Below are 15,142 nucleotides of genomic sequence, written 5' to 3'. Positions count from 1 at the left end.
ATTGTCTGATTTGTGAGCGATTCTATGTGGTGTGTAGCTAGCTTAATGTGAGCTGTTGGGATCACCCTACATCCATCGTCGTGCGGTGTGCCTCGTCAACGTTTAGCTCCGTGCCACTTTACATTCCACATTGTTCATCTAATTTTTTTCTGGACAATATCTATGCCGAGCTTGAATCTGGACCAAAATCTTAGTCAATAGGTTAAAAGTAAGAAACACTTTAATTCACTGTTGAGGATACATTAAAGACTCAATGTTAATGAAACTTGGTTAGAATGTTTATATTAACACAATTTAGACCGAGTTCGAATCTTGGTTACGTGCTTCTGATAACAAGGTAACCATGTCAAAGGTAAAGTAAAAACCTTGTTATCTCTCTAGAGTTCTTATTCATGGCTCAATCTTGTTAAAACTGTATCAGTCTGTTTAGCATGACATTATCAAGTCTTAGTTCAAACACGTGCGTCTTAAAACTAAGTCATCAGGTCAAATCTTAGAAAACCCACGTTACCACTCTAGAGACTACATTTATAACTCAATTTTCAGACAACTTGGAAATAATATTTATCTTGAAAATATCAATTCTTAGTTTAAATATGGGTTACGTCATTTAAAAAAAATCACTAGGTCAAATCTTAGAAACAAACTTGTACTTCTATACACAAAACATTTACGACACGATAGTGATAAAACTTGGTTAAAATGTTTATCTTGATATTTCTAGGGTTAGGATAGTGGTAACGTGCGTCCAAACAATTAGGTAACCAAATTCGTTAGGTAAAAGCTACAACTATTTCATCCTATTTATGGAACATCAATCGCGATGAAACTTGGTCAGATTTTTCATTTTGCCGAAACATAGACGGTTTTTAAATCTTATTTACGTGAATAAAAACTAGGTTATCTGGTGAAATCTGTTACCACGCTAGAGGCCACATGATGACTGAATCTTAATGCAACTTGGTTGGAATATTTATCTTAACGATACTTTGGCCATGTTCAAATCTGGATCACTGGCGTCCACAAACCATGTCACTAGATCAAATCTTTGAAGAAAATCATACCTATCAAGGGGCAACATTTACGCCTAAATCTTTGTGAAACTTGGTCAGAATGTATTTTTTTACAATATCACTGCCAAGTTTGATACCCAGTAATATTATCTTTAGAGTGTGTCTTCACAGAAACCACTTCAATGGGACCTAATTAAAGGTCAAAATGTGAGTGTGTTTTTTTACTAATATAATCATGCAATGCAGGGATTAGCAATTTACTTGATACAACTGTAACCAGCACTCCATGCCATGATAGAGATTTTATAATATGATCAAATGTACCAAACCAATTCAGGTCTAGAAAGATTTTAAAATAGTGAATAGAATGAGTGATATACTGAGATTGCGCAGTGTGCATACTTATTTTACGCAAAAATTATAAGTTTAAGTGGTTGACTTTGTATATGGCCAAGTGTCTAACATCCACTTAAACACCTGAGAGAAGATTTTGAGATACATAAATATATATATATATATATATATATATATATATATATATATATATATATATATATATATATATATATATATATATCTGCCTTATCTTGCTTTGCAAAATGTATTGTCCGTCTATTGTTACAGCGACTTAATTGTGTACAAACCTCTTTTTCTCATCTGTAAATGTTATCTAATCTTTGTGATTCTGGCAAAATTTCAATTGCACAAAAATGTGTGTTGTGGTTTCGCATACTTAATTCCGCTATACTGTAAATTACCTTTTCGAAATCGGCTTGGAAGCACCATTGAGTTATGTTCTGTGAAAGCTAGAGTTAAATGTGCAAGAGATTTATAGTATTGATATGCAGTTTGTAAGGCTGAATTCCTGTGTTAGTAAGTGTTGTTATGGTTGTGGCGCTAGCATATGGGCTCCAAACGTATTCAATATTTATTGCACTAAAATACATTTTGCGCATATAATTGTGCAATATTCGGAATGAAACCCTATTCATAATTTAAACTTAATGCATTAACATAAAAAAGTTGAATGACGTAAAAAAACATTACCGATAAACGATAATAAACAAGAAAAGTGGTAAAAGTTATCAAAACGACCTGCTTAATTTATGAAACGAGTTGTTTTTAAATTAATACCTTGATCATGGCGACCCTACTGCAAAACATCTCCATAATATGTTGGCTTATTTAAGACATCGTTCTGGTTGACTGATTAAAAGGGCACAAACAAACACGCAAACCAAACAACATTTGTTATGAATTATCGTTTGGCGTCGTTTCAACCTGCCAACACAGCGACTGAAGAACGACGAATGCTATCGCTGTTCTTGCGAACATACTAGCATTTGTCGTTACGGCGGTCTTCAAACCCGTTTACACGCCAAAGCGATTTAGAGAAATAAAACAAAATATTATAGAAATAATGAAACTACACTGCACAATTTGAGCAGAAGTTTCTGACAAATCTGATTGCTTTTATTCATCGCAAAGTTGATGCAATTTATTCTACAACTATAATACGTAATGTGACAGGAATTTTCCTTAGCACGACATGCCTAAAAAGACAACATATTATATTATATTGAAATTATAACACCATGAAAAGTGCCAATTTTCAAAATGATTGTTTATTGATTATAAATATTACGTTTTCAGAATTAAGAATCACAAATACGAAAGGTAACTTTTCTTTTGTCCTTTAAAAAAATCCCTTTGAAACCGGACCTTGACATTTCATGGACGAGAATTAACCATGCGCTCGATGATCTGAAATTACGATAGACTCATTGTGTGCACCACCAACTTAAGTTTGAGAAAGAAGCGTAGTAAAAGCAATAATTAAGTGTCTTGTCATTGGGCATAATTATGTCACGTTTAAATATAAAATCTTTTCCGATACTTTGAAGTTTTGAAAAAGAAACGATGAACAGAAGTCTTTTCTTATTGATCTTAGTCTTTATTTTATTTCACGGACTTGCAGAGGTCATGTGTTTCCAGTCATGAGGAAAAATAAGTTAATAATCATATTGTAACCTCCTATCACTATCGAAAATATGAAGCAAACACGGAGTTTTTTTGCTATTGCAATACTGACGATTTGACTCAAGACTTACACGCGCGAATGCAAAATATAATTTAATGTACAAAACATAACGAAAGAACATTATTTACATAGCATTGTAGCTTTTAAATGAGATTCAATTATACCCAAAGGCATACCCAAAGAAACAAAACTGATATTTATAATCATCTTATTATAATTCCGGCTTTTCAAACATTTGCAATAAGTTTTAAGTGTGGCATTGCACATAAGTGTTGGCCACTTAAACTGTAAACGTATCTAAAAAAAAACAACAACACTATTTTAGACCTAAATAAAACATTGCGGAAATATAAAATCAAAATCATTACTGTCATTCCTACTTCCTCGCATTCCGCTTCATCAGAAGGCACAGACAGTTTATTGTAAGAACTATACTCGATACAAGCAAAATTCGTACCTATACAATTTAATCTTTATACGTCATGTAATAGTCGAGACTTTAAAAACATTTCAGCACGCAAATTCACAAGGACAATAACTGAGAAATTATGAAAGCATGAATAAGAGTTCTTGAGCACTGAACGTATCATCATTGATATATATCTATCTAACTTAACGTTGATACCTCGTTCAGTTTGCAAGATATGCTATTCAAAATTTAAACGCATCAAATAAACAAAAGTCAATAACTGTAAAAGTATGGGAGCAAGAATTATATCTCTAGTGAAGGGCACATCTCCTTAAAAAGATATACTAACATTTACGTTTCAAATTGATACCTCTTATAGTTGGTAAGAAATATTTCATTTATGATTAAAATAAAAAATAAAAATACAATATGCCATAACTCTAAAAATGGGCAATCGTTATGGTTCTATCTTACTGAACATATCCTACATGTCATCTTCTTCATATTAAGGATCCTTGCAATACCTGTTATAGTGTTTAAGATATGCTGCAGAACGTTTTTTACAAAAAGGAACAAACAGGCAATAACCCTAGCATATGGTAGCAGGGTAATGGTTTTTGTGCACTGCACATACCATCTATGAGATCTAGTTGTGATATATAAATTCTTCAAGACAAAACCTTTTACAATTTTCAGCATATGCTCCGAACAAAATTTAAGTACACATATTTAGAAAGGACAAAAACTCAAAACTTGGGAACAAGATTTATGGTTGTTGAGAATTTGATATTCCCTAAATTCCCTCGTTGAGATTTATCTACACATGATGGCTCAAGTAAACAAAATTAACAAGGGACCATAACTCTCAACTTATTGCAGCAATAGAAAACATGTATAGTTCTTGTTCATTGCACTGTTTCTCAATGACATCTATCTACTTATTTAAATTTAATTTTATCATCTTCATATAATTTTAGATATGCTCTGGACAAAAAATAAATACATGTATACAAATAAGGGTAACAACTATACCACTATCAAAGCAAGGATACACACCTTCCAATACAACTTCGTTGTGAGGATGGAGAGGGTAGTTATACTGATAAATTACGATCGCCAACGAACAATGAAACACCTTATAACTACATATACACAATTTTGCAACAAAAAGAATGGTATAACGAATGTTATAATTATATATTTAGATGAACATTACAAACACGTCAGCGATCAACCCGTTTTGATGTGCTAGAAAAGTTACATGTTGGATGTAAACTTTGTCTCCTCTTTCTAAATCATGTTGTCCACGACATCATCACAGTCAAGGTATGACGCGGCCTCCATTCTTGACATGCGCAGTCTTTCATAACGGCCGGAGTCACAGAAGTCAGTCTGAACAAGAGAAACGTATCCATTACTTCTTTACTCGTATATATATCGGCGTACAAAGATTCGATGTAGGATTGAATCAGCAATTTTCATTTCACGGAATTACCATGATTAACATGATTACAGAGAAACACTACAACGCGTGAATGTTCGTAATTATAATAAAGTACGTAGGTAATAAAGCATTTAACTGCTAGTTTGTGTAATACACGATTGTTAACTACGTCTTTCATTCAGGATCTATCCAAGCAATTCTGCATGAAAAAGATTTTTAACGGCATATCTAAAAACATATCAAATGCCACACACCTGATCGGTACTTGTATGTATGAAACCATCGGCTATTTTTACATAATCCGGATCGTCAAAATCAGATGCGTCCGCTATCACTTCTATTGCGCCTGGAAACAAAATAAAAGGAAATTACGAGGGTTAATTCATTATATATTCACCGACATAAAGACATATACGAGTTACTTTTTTATAAGTTATTGATTTAACAAACGAATCCAGTTGCCGTAGTAAGAACATGAATATCGTCAAATAAAAAAGTACACAATAATACAAGACATAAATATTGAACTATTTAAATACCTCGATTGAAATATTTAAATACCTCGATCGTTTGAACTAGACCTGTAGTGTTACCTGTTTGAATCTATGGCAGGTAATGTATTACTGTGCAGAAACACCGTAAAATGTATAAGAAATAATAAAAAAATGTAAAAGAATAATATTCTGCTTTCATTCATTTGAGTGTTTGCCTGTGATGTCCCAATACATTTAAGGAAAAGAAATACATGTATATTGTTATCGAGATATCATGCGATATGTACATTCATATAGAAATTCTATAATTATTGAAAATTAATTCGACACATGAAAAAAAAAATATTACATAATCAGGTATGACTAGATCTCAAGATACATTCGAAACCAAAACGTGTACCCTAGCACAATGCAATGTGATTGAGGTGTTGGATCGCATAAATCAACGACACGTATCGTTAACAAAACGATCGATAAGCATCCTTTTGTCAGCACCTTTTGGAATCGGCACCACAGAAACGCTCCGAAAATATGGTAACACGAATTTATTGCAAACTTTGACCTACGTATGTACATTGCTTTACCTCGTCCTGAAGAGCCATAACATATCTAAGATAGTTTGTTTAAAGCATGCTTCAACTATTACATACATATTGGTCGATTCCGCTGTCGAGGGATGAGCTCATGTCTTCTGGTTCTAGAATAAACAAACTTAATACTATGGAAACAGCTTTGCAATTTGAGCAGTGTGGCTATCAGCATGGATTCCATTTTTATGTCTTCATACGTACGTGTGAATACATGGATGCGCTCCTTAACAACATTAGAACATAAGCAGTCAACGGTGTGTTCGCGTTTCATTTTGGCATAGTCTCACTGGAATTAACTGAAATTCGACAATTATCGAAAACTATTTTCAACAACCTCATCGTATTAAAAGAAAGACGCTTTTGATAATTTATTTAAATAACGTATTACCTGGTGAACCGACACCTATATATATTGTTTTCCGACACAGCTGCAAACCCTGCAACGCAAGCGGTAAAGAATTACCATATATTTATCAAAAGTGTTTATTTATGAACGACGGCAATTACCAATAATGATATTTTCTTGAATAAAACTATACAATAATAAAACTGAGCTTAGCAAGTTTCTCAATATATTGCATTCTAAATTAGTAATGGTTACTTTAGATACAGCATCCAGCGGTTCTAATATTCTCATTATTGTTACGTTTATTTTATGTTCAAACAAAAGTAAAGGAATAATTCCAAACGACATGTTCGTTGAGTTTAATAAAGATTCTACTGATAGTATATCTGAATGTGTCACGCAATATCGTTGAATATAACGTAATACTATTCCTTTCTTGTATTTCCAAACTCTTTAAAACAAACAATAACTAAATACTTACAATTGCGAATGTTCAAGTGTTTCGCAATCCTTCCCCGACACAGGACAACTAAAGAGACACTTAAAACGATCCCTGTTCCAAGAAGAAGATAAAGTGTGAACCAACCAACGTGTGCACTACTAGGTAATTCTGGAAAATATACATTCATATTATGTAATATTATATAATTATATGAGCGTTCTGGGACAACTTGGCTTAATGCAATGCGTAGTGTCTTCCCAGAGAAACATTAGAATCCGCTTGTTTAAATCAATATTCTTCGGACAGAAAATCCAGTCACTGATTAGCCCGTGTGGACTGCACAAGCTAATCTTGAACGCAACTTTACGCAGATAAATACATTCCAGTTATACCAGAACGAGGATCAAATTGTTGTTTGATACGATACTATTGTTTTGTGTAAAACAATGGTCTGTCAATAATTTAAAATGTGGACTTAACAACTGATGAACGAGGACACAGTTATATGTGCAATTATAACTTACACATTATTATTTGTTAATAAATGTTGTAAGGATTACATGATGCTTTGCAAAAAACTGTAGAACATATTGAAAGATGTCTTTCATACGTACCGAGTACGAATATCTTTGAAATTGCTGATGTGTTTTCGTTTATTGTATTCATGTTAGAAATGCATTCAATTGTCTTCCCGTTATAAGACTCATCCATCGCGTCCACAGACACGTATGTAAACCAGGTTCCGTTTGAATATTGTAACTGCAGGCCTAACAGTGTGCCGTCGACCGTGAGTTTGACATCTGGCGTATACGCCGAACACGTCACGTGGTCACCGACTTTGACGCACACACATTCTTTGCAGCTGTGTACTGAACATAGCGACCCAAGCTGTGGAGGGGCTGAAATATTTGACTAAATATTTAATTATGTGCTCATCGCTGTAAATATATTATGAACACTATTTTAACATAATAAACACATGAATTGTGTGTAACAAGACCACTTACTTAACATCATGTTTATTCGTCAATGGCAATTTAGTTATTTATGCTATATGTAATTTTTAAAAATGTGATACTTATTTGGTTATGATAGTTTAATGACTCATGAAACCGGTACCTGTTATATAAATAGTGACCTTTATTACAGCCGTATTCGTGCTGTTTATACTGGAAATACATTCAACTGTCTTATTGTTGCAATCCCAATCTACCGTAACATTTTCGGATTCAAAAATGTAAACGCTTTTGTTGGTCTCTTTTAATTTAACGCTGGCGTCGATTTGATCAACTTTCATCTTCACTGAGGGGGTTGATGATATACATGTGATGGATTCCCCAGGGCTGATACATACACAGTCCGTACACGTGCCTGGAGGACATGGTGGGAGTAGCAGAGGGCGGGCTTCCATGTAATCAAAATAAATATACGTTTAAACTGGTACAAATTTAATATTTCACAAAAGCAATAATTTTGATTTATTGTGAACTGTTAAGAAAGTTTAGCACGATAAGTATTAAATTCATATATGAGCCTCGCGCTGAGAAAATCGGGCTGATTGTGCTTAAAGTGTAGCCCCAGATTAGCCTGTGCAATCCGCGCAGGCTAATTTGGGATGACACTTTCCGCTTGTATGGTATTTTGTGTTTAAAGGAAGCCTCTTTTTAGCGAACATTCGGTTTGGTTTAGGCGCAAAATGTCGTCCCTGATTAGTCAGTTCGCACTGATCATGCTAATCAGGGACGAAACTGTACGCATACACATTAAACGCCTACACATTAAACGCCCACATTAAACGTCTACACATTAAATGCCTACACATTAAACGCCGTCACTTTAAACGCCTACACATTAAACGCCTACACATTAAACGCCTACAAACACATTAAACGCCTACACATTAAACGCCTACACATTAAACGCCGTTTCCCAGAGCGAGGCTTATATGTTAAATACCAGCTGCGTTAAACAACCATATTCTCAGTAAAATAATGGGGTGTTCAAGTAAACTAAGTAATTAGGCATTAACAACATTATATTTGTTGTGTTCACAAATTTATTTTAAGTAACAATGGCATGAATTGAGAAAACTTACCAAAGACGATCAGATTGGCGCTTGTATGTGTGTCCTCATTTATTTCATTTATTGTGTACCAACATTCAACTTTGGTCCAGTGGTAAGATTTGTCAATTGTAAAGTTCATCGTCTCAAAAGTATAAGTGGTTTCATTCAGCTTGGAAGACAGAAGGATCGTGTTGGCATTGTTAATTGTCATATGAACGTCTGAAGTCACAGCTGTGCAAGTGATGGAATCCCCCGGGAAGACACATATACAGTTTATGCATGTATCCCACGTGCAGAGTGGACCAAGTAATGGACGATCTTGAAGAAACAGATCATTGCAATATGATTATGCAAGTTATCAACGCACTCTGATCTGCGTATGCTTTATATATGTACTTATTTTAAGCCAACTTACATCTGTATTAAAACAATAACCGATCACTATCAAACATTCAAATATTAAAACAGTTCTTAAGCATAGTGTACTCACACTATTGTTGAAAAACAATAAAAAGTGATTTAGTAAAAGGTGATTACAAATATTTTGTATTCATTTCACAAGACACACCGATATTAAGTCGATCGATATTAATTGCAGTTAATGTGTATTTTGTAATCTGTACAAAAGAAAATTTGCATATAATATACTCATTTCCAATGCTTGTTTTATTTTTGCATCCTCATGAATTTCGTTTACTTCAATCACAAATAGTAAGTATGCATGTTTTTAAGGTACTAGACACTTACCTATTACGAACATTTCAGTTTTATATATCTCATTGGAAGTGAAATTTGTTTCAGCGACACACTGTATTGTCTTCCTGTGGAAGGACGAATCAGCTGTAAAAGTATCGATTGTGAATGTAAAAATGTTGCCATCCTGACGTGGTGGTTGCAGACGAACGCTCTCCTTGTCTATCATGACGTGAACATCCGGGGAGGTGGTTGTGCAGGTCACTGGGTCACCAGATCGAACGCACACGCATTCCTTGCAATGTCCTACTTTACAGAGCGGACCTAGTCGAGGGCGTCCTGCATAAGTGAGCAGAACATCAAATAGAGCATAGCCACGAGGACGTCCCGCATAAGTGAGCAGAACATCAAATAGAGCATAGCCACGAAGGCGTCTTGCATAAGTGAACAGACTATCAAAATGAGCATAGCCACGAGGACGTCTCGCATAAGTGAGCAGAACATCAAATAGAGCATAGGCACGAAGACGTCTCGCAAACGTGAGCAGAACATCCAATAGAGCATAGCCACGAGGACGTCTCGCATAAGTGAGCAGAACATCAAATAGAGCATAGCCACGAGGACGTCTGGCATACGTGAGCAGACTATCACATAGAGCATAGCCACGAAGGCGTCTCGCATAAGTGAGCAGACGATCAAAATGAGCATAGCCAAGAGGACGTCTCGCATAAGTGAGCAGAACATCAAATAGAGCATAGCCACGAGAACGTTTCGCATAAGTGAGCAAAACATCAAATAGAGCATAGCCTCGAGGACGTCTCGCATAAGTGAGCAGACATCAAATAGAGCATGGCCACGAGGACGTATCGCATAAGTGAGCAGAACATCAAATAGAGCATAGCCACGAGGACGTCTCGCATAAGTGAGCAGAACATCTAATAGAGCATAGCCACGAGAACGTCTCGCATACGTGAGCAGAACATTAAATAGATCATAGCCACGAGGACGTCTCGCATACGTGAGCAGAACATCAAATAGAGCATAGCCACGAGGACGTCTCGCATAAGTGAGCAGAACATCAAATAGAGCATAGCCACGAGGACGTCTCGCATAAGTGAGCAGAACATCAAATAGAGCAGAGCCACGAGGACGTCTCGCATACGTGAGCAGAACATCAAATAGAGCATAGCCACGAGGACGTCTCGCATAAGTGAGCAGAACATCAAATAGAGCATAGCCACGAGGACGTCTCGCATACGTGAGCAGAACATCAAATAGATCATAGCCACGAGGACGTCTCGCATAAGTGAGCAGAACATCAAATCGAGCATAGCCACGAAGGCGTCTCGTATAAGTGAGCAGACGACCAAACTGAGCATAGCCACGAGGACATCTCGTATAAGTAAGCAGAACATCTAATAGAGCATAGCCACGAGGACGTCTCGCATAAGTGAGCAGAACATCAAATAGAGCATAGCCACGAGGACGTCTCGCATAAGTGAGCAGAATATCAAATAGAGCATAGCCACGAGGACGTCTCGCATAAGTGAGCAGAACATCAAATAGAGCATAGCCACGAGGACGTCTCGCATAAGTGAGCAGAACATCAAATAGAGCATAGCCACGAGGACGTCTTGCATACGTGAGCAGAACATCAAATAGAGCATAGCCACGAGGACGTCTCGCATAAGTGAGCAGAACATCCAATAGAGCATAGCCACGAAGACGTCTCGCATACGTGAGCAGAACATCAAATTGAGAATAGCCTATATCATAGCTTATAAATCAGATAAATGCTCATCGCATGGGTGTTCTTACGAACGAAATGCGATCGGTTACACACATGTATATTATGCATGACAGTCACTTCCAAATAACAGCTCCAATTTTACTTAACCCTCTTCCATGCGTGAAGAATGATAAAAGCAATTTGAAAACAAGTTGAAACGTTCGAATATAAGATAACACCGAAACAAAACGTTTACTTCGATGTTGCAAACGCCATTGCATTTCAACTGAACGCGGTGCTTTTAAAGACATGCACATGCAGACGATTATTGGTTTACACAAAATACATTTTATTATAGTACACTCTTTTTAGATTAATTAATCTAGATACATGGCTTATAGAGAAACTACACATGTGTCCTTCTTTAAGCGTCCGCAAAACCTAAACAATATTCTTAAACCCTTGTTTTATATCTATATGGTGGAATATTGCACGTGCATCGACATTTGTAATAAATATCAGCTCTTAATATACCAGTATATTTTGCATTGTTTTTACAAGGCATAATACAAAATAATAGAGCGCGTGTGGGTCTTAAACAGTCATATTTAATTATGGATACATTTCTATGCATACTGAGGTCTATAATGAAGTAAACGTTAAAACATAACGCATCAATAGCTATTTTCATCCATCGAATGCCGTTGGATTTAGCTTTCACCCAGCAGTATATCATATTATAAACTTAATATAATCGGTTTACCCTTAACTTACCAACTGCAAGATTAACATCATGTGTTTTGAATATCGAGTTCTTCCTGACACATTCCAGATAGAAAGTATCAAAATCTGTAAAATTGTAGATTGATAGAATATATTTCGTGTTCGGACCATCTCGTCTTTCTTCATAAAAGCCGTTTTCTAAATTAATAATTTCCCCCGCTTTTTTTCTCCAGCCACGGTAATATATATCAGGGTGATTTATGGCATCTTGAGTAGGATAGTAGGCCAGCTCGACGACTTTCTCAGGTGCAAATGACGTTGACAATCGATACAAATAGCCACAGGCATTTGGAAAATCTGGAACGGATACCATTGATCAGGGTGAAGTAATACGGCTAACGTAAAAGGGAGTTGTAGCATCAAATGCTTCAAACAAAACTATTGTCTCCGACCAATGGCACATCCTATAAAGAATTGTAGCCTGCCTTATGAACTAACGTCGTATATATGATATACATATAGTATTACTACTAATAATATATTATATATAATAATATATTATATAATATATGATAGGTAGTTTGGACGTTTTAAGCAACATAACAATGTGTAAGATAAGGCATAGGTTTTTGCAGCATATCGTGCTTTCAATTATTCCGTTGAAAAAGATGTGAAAGGTCAGACTTTATTTTGATTACAATATTCAATATTCATTCGAAATTTCAAGATGAATAAAAATAAACACCCAATAAAAAAGAAATAAGAAATCAATACTCAAAATCTATTGATACCTTGTATTCCAATTGTGATCGTGTTTGTCCTACTTGACCTGTAGTCTAGCAGCACAGTCGCCATTTTCCACTTCTGATGAAGTTTAACCAATTCAATCATCATTGTATTTTTACCAACAACAAACGCTCGAAAATCATTCCAGTTTTTCTCGGGTTCATTTTCCAATCTTAAATACACGTGCAGTTGCCGAATATCTATCATATCCAGCTGGATGGACAACTCCAAATACAGAACAACATCCCTTCCGACAAAAGTTGGTCGATCCAACGATAAATACCCTAGATTGACGCTTTGAGTAGCGCCAAGAAAAACTGAAATTATTTATTAAAAGAATATTATTCACAAACAATTTTCATTCCGGGATATATCAATGTGCTATTAGCAGCAAAATTTGCCTGTCATTTTATTTCATTTACACAACAAGAAGAGAATAACACAAACCTTGTGAAATTAAGAAACTAATAAATGGTATAACACTTATCCGAATGGAAACACTCATTTTGGCATAAAACAGAAACTATTTAAATATGATATACTGTACTAAATATCTGGGTTTGTTTTAAGACGCGGACGTAAAAATGGAAATCTTCTGAAGTTGATCGTTGTTTCTGAAATCTATTCATAAACAATCCCTATTGGTTTAAGCTATGACTTTCATCGCCCAGTAAGCCTGAATACAAGTGCGGTTATGAAAGTCATCATTTACACATTGAGCTCTCATACACTTCAAAAGATATAGATCTTATGCTAGTTTCAAATGTAATTAAAATTTCGCAATGAATATTTCATATTATATTTTGCTGATATTGTGTAATCAGAACTTGTTTAAGTCGAGTTAATTTTGCGAGGTCGTATCGCACAATAGGCGCTCAAACAGAAGAAGCAATTATAATAATAAGTCTGCAGTAATATATAGTATGCACTGTATCCATCTGACCGAATGGCAATGTGAGGATTATTCATGAACATGCCTTTTTTATGAAAGGTCAATGGTTAAAAAGTACGGTTTAACTCTTTATACTGAAAAAGAACATTTGTTGGCAGAGCTGAGTCTCATTAGACTAAGCTGATGCGCTCTGGAGTTAGTAATATCATGGGGCAAAGCCTGTTGTGAACACATGCCGATGCGAGAGTGGCAGTCCTTGTTGCTTGTTACACACACTAACGGGCTTGCAGTCGAGTAAAAGGTGGCGCGCGATTTTCGCAGGCTTCTCTTTCGAGTTGCATGCTCGAACCTACTAGCCTAAGGTACCTCGATGCCTCTACTTGTTTACTGTCGCCAAGAGGTGCGATCTTGGAGCAGGGTTTCAAAGGAGTTTGTCACTATAATATATTGTTCGTAATTTTGACATGTCTTTAAATAGTTGTTATACGTTTGGTTGTTTACACCATTACAGCAGCGCTTCTAACTGACAGAAGAGAGACATAGTATAAGCCTCGAGCTTCCTTCTCAATTCTGTCCAATTGTATTTTACAGCCTTTATGTAGAGCAATACTGCAATTCTACCTTCCTAGCATATTGCTCAAATATAATATGTATGTTTGTATTGTATTGCTTATATGTACTTTCAATGAACTAAATAAATATTTTTTAAACCTAAGGAGTTTGTAAGGATGCCGCAGGCATTGAGGTTCCTCTTGCAGGCATTGTACCTGAGGGCTTGGCGACCTACGGGTCGCGTGCTATGACGTCGTTGGTTGGCATCCATACTCAATTCGGCGCACGTGATCAAGCCACCAGAGGCTACGTTGAAATAAATGGGCGAACATGCATGGGGTTCCAGCACTTTCCAGGATGTCGCTGTGTGGGATGCGATTCAGCTACTTGATCTCCAGTATGCGCTTTAGGCACCGAATGTTTAAGGTATTGATGCGGCGTTCATGTCGCATGAGGGTCGTCCATATTTCGCTACCATACATCAGGGTGCAAGGGACACAGGCGTGGTATATCCTGATCTTGTTCTTCTGTGTTAGAAGCTGATTTCACATACCCTCTTTGCCAGAAGAAGAAGCCTTTCCGATGCGCTTACTACGCTGTGAAGCAATGGACAGGTGTCTGCTGATAGTGGAACCAAGGTAGGTGAAATCGTCGACCACCTTAAGTCTCTGTCAGGCTGACAGTAGGCCTAAAGTCTGCACCTACCAAGCCGTCTATGAGTCTCTGGAGAGTCTTCTCTGTATGCGTGGCAAGAGCAGCATCGTCCGTAAACAGCACTTTTCTTATGAGGACTTTTATTATTTTACTTTTGCTCTGGATCGTAAGCGAGCGTGGTTGAACAGTTTCCCATCAGACCTGGTGTGAATGTCGATGCCGTAAGTAGAGGAGTCAAAAGAAAACCTCAGCAGCACCGAGAAGATGTC

At 36.3% G+C, this 15,142-nt stretch overlaps 1 protein-coding gene across 1 annotated transcript; it reads right to left on the bottom strand.

The window, feature by feature from the left end:
- Nucleotides 1–2,622: 2,622 nt before the first annotated feature.
- On the bottom strand, nucleotides 2,623–13,630 carry LOC127873705 (uncharacterized). The gene is made up of 12 exons (XM_052417655.1): nucleotides 13,223–13,630; nucleotides 12,781–13,092; nucleotides 12,041–12,346; nucleotides 9,592–9,876; nucleotides 8,875–9,162; nucleotides 7,899–8,183; nucleotides 7,394–7,678; nucleotides 6,819–6,947; nucleotides 6,380–6,428; nucleotides 6,052–6,098; nucleotides 5,162–5,253; nucleotides 2,623–4,855 (listed from the first exon to the last, which is right to left on the bottom strand). The coding sequence occupies exons 1-12, from the start codon at nucleotides 13,278–13,280 to the stop codon at nucleotides 4,754–4,756; spliced, it is 2,238 nt and encodes a 745-aa protein (XP_052273615.1). The 5' UTR covers nucleotides 13,281–13,630; the 3' UTR covers nucleotides 2,623–4,753.
- Between the last annotated feature and the right edge of the window lie 1,512 nt (nucleotides 13,631–15,142).

Source organism: Dreissena polymorpha, chromosome 3, assembly GCF_020536995.1.
Source record: "Dreissena polymorpha isolate Duluth1 chromosome 3, UMN_Dpol_1.0, whole genome shotgun sequence".
In the NCBI taxonomy this organism is placed as follows: Eukaryota; Metazoa; Mollusca; class Bivalvia; order Myida; family Dreissenidae; genus Dreissena; species Dreissena polymorpha.
Note: the sequence above shows the minus strand (reverse complement) of the source record. Positions and strands in the feature narration are given on the sequence as shown.

Coding starts and splice junctions, on each gene's coding strand:
- LOC127873705 (XM_052417655.1), bottom strand. CDS start 13,280: ATGAGTGTTTCCATTCGGATAAGTGTTATACCATTTATTAGTTTCTTA. Junction 12,347..12,780: donor GATCACAATTGGAATACAAG/GTATCAATAGAT, acceptor TATCCGTTCCAG/ATTTTCCAAATGCCTGTGGC. Junction 6,099..6,379: donor TATAGGTGTCGGTTCACCAG/GTAATACGTTAT, acceptor TGTTTATTCTAG/AACCAGAAGACATGAGCTCA.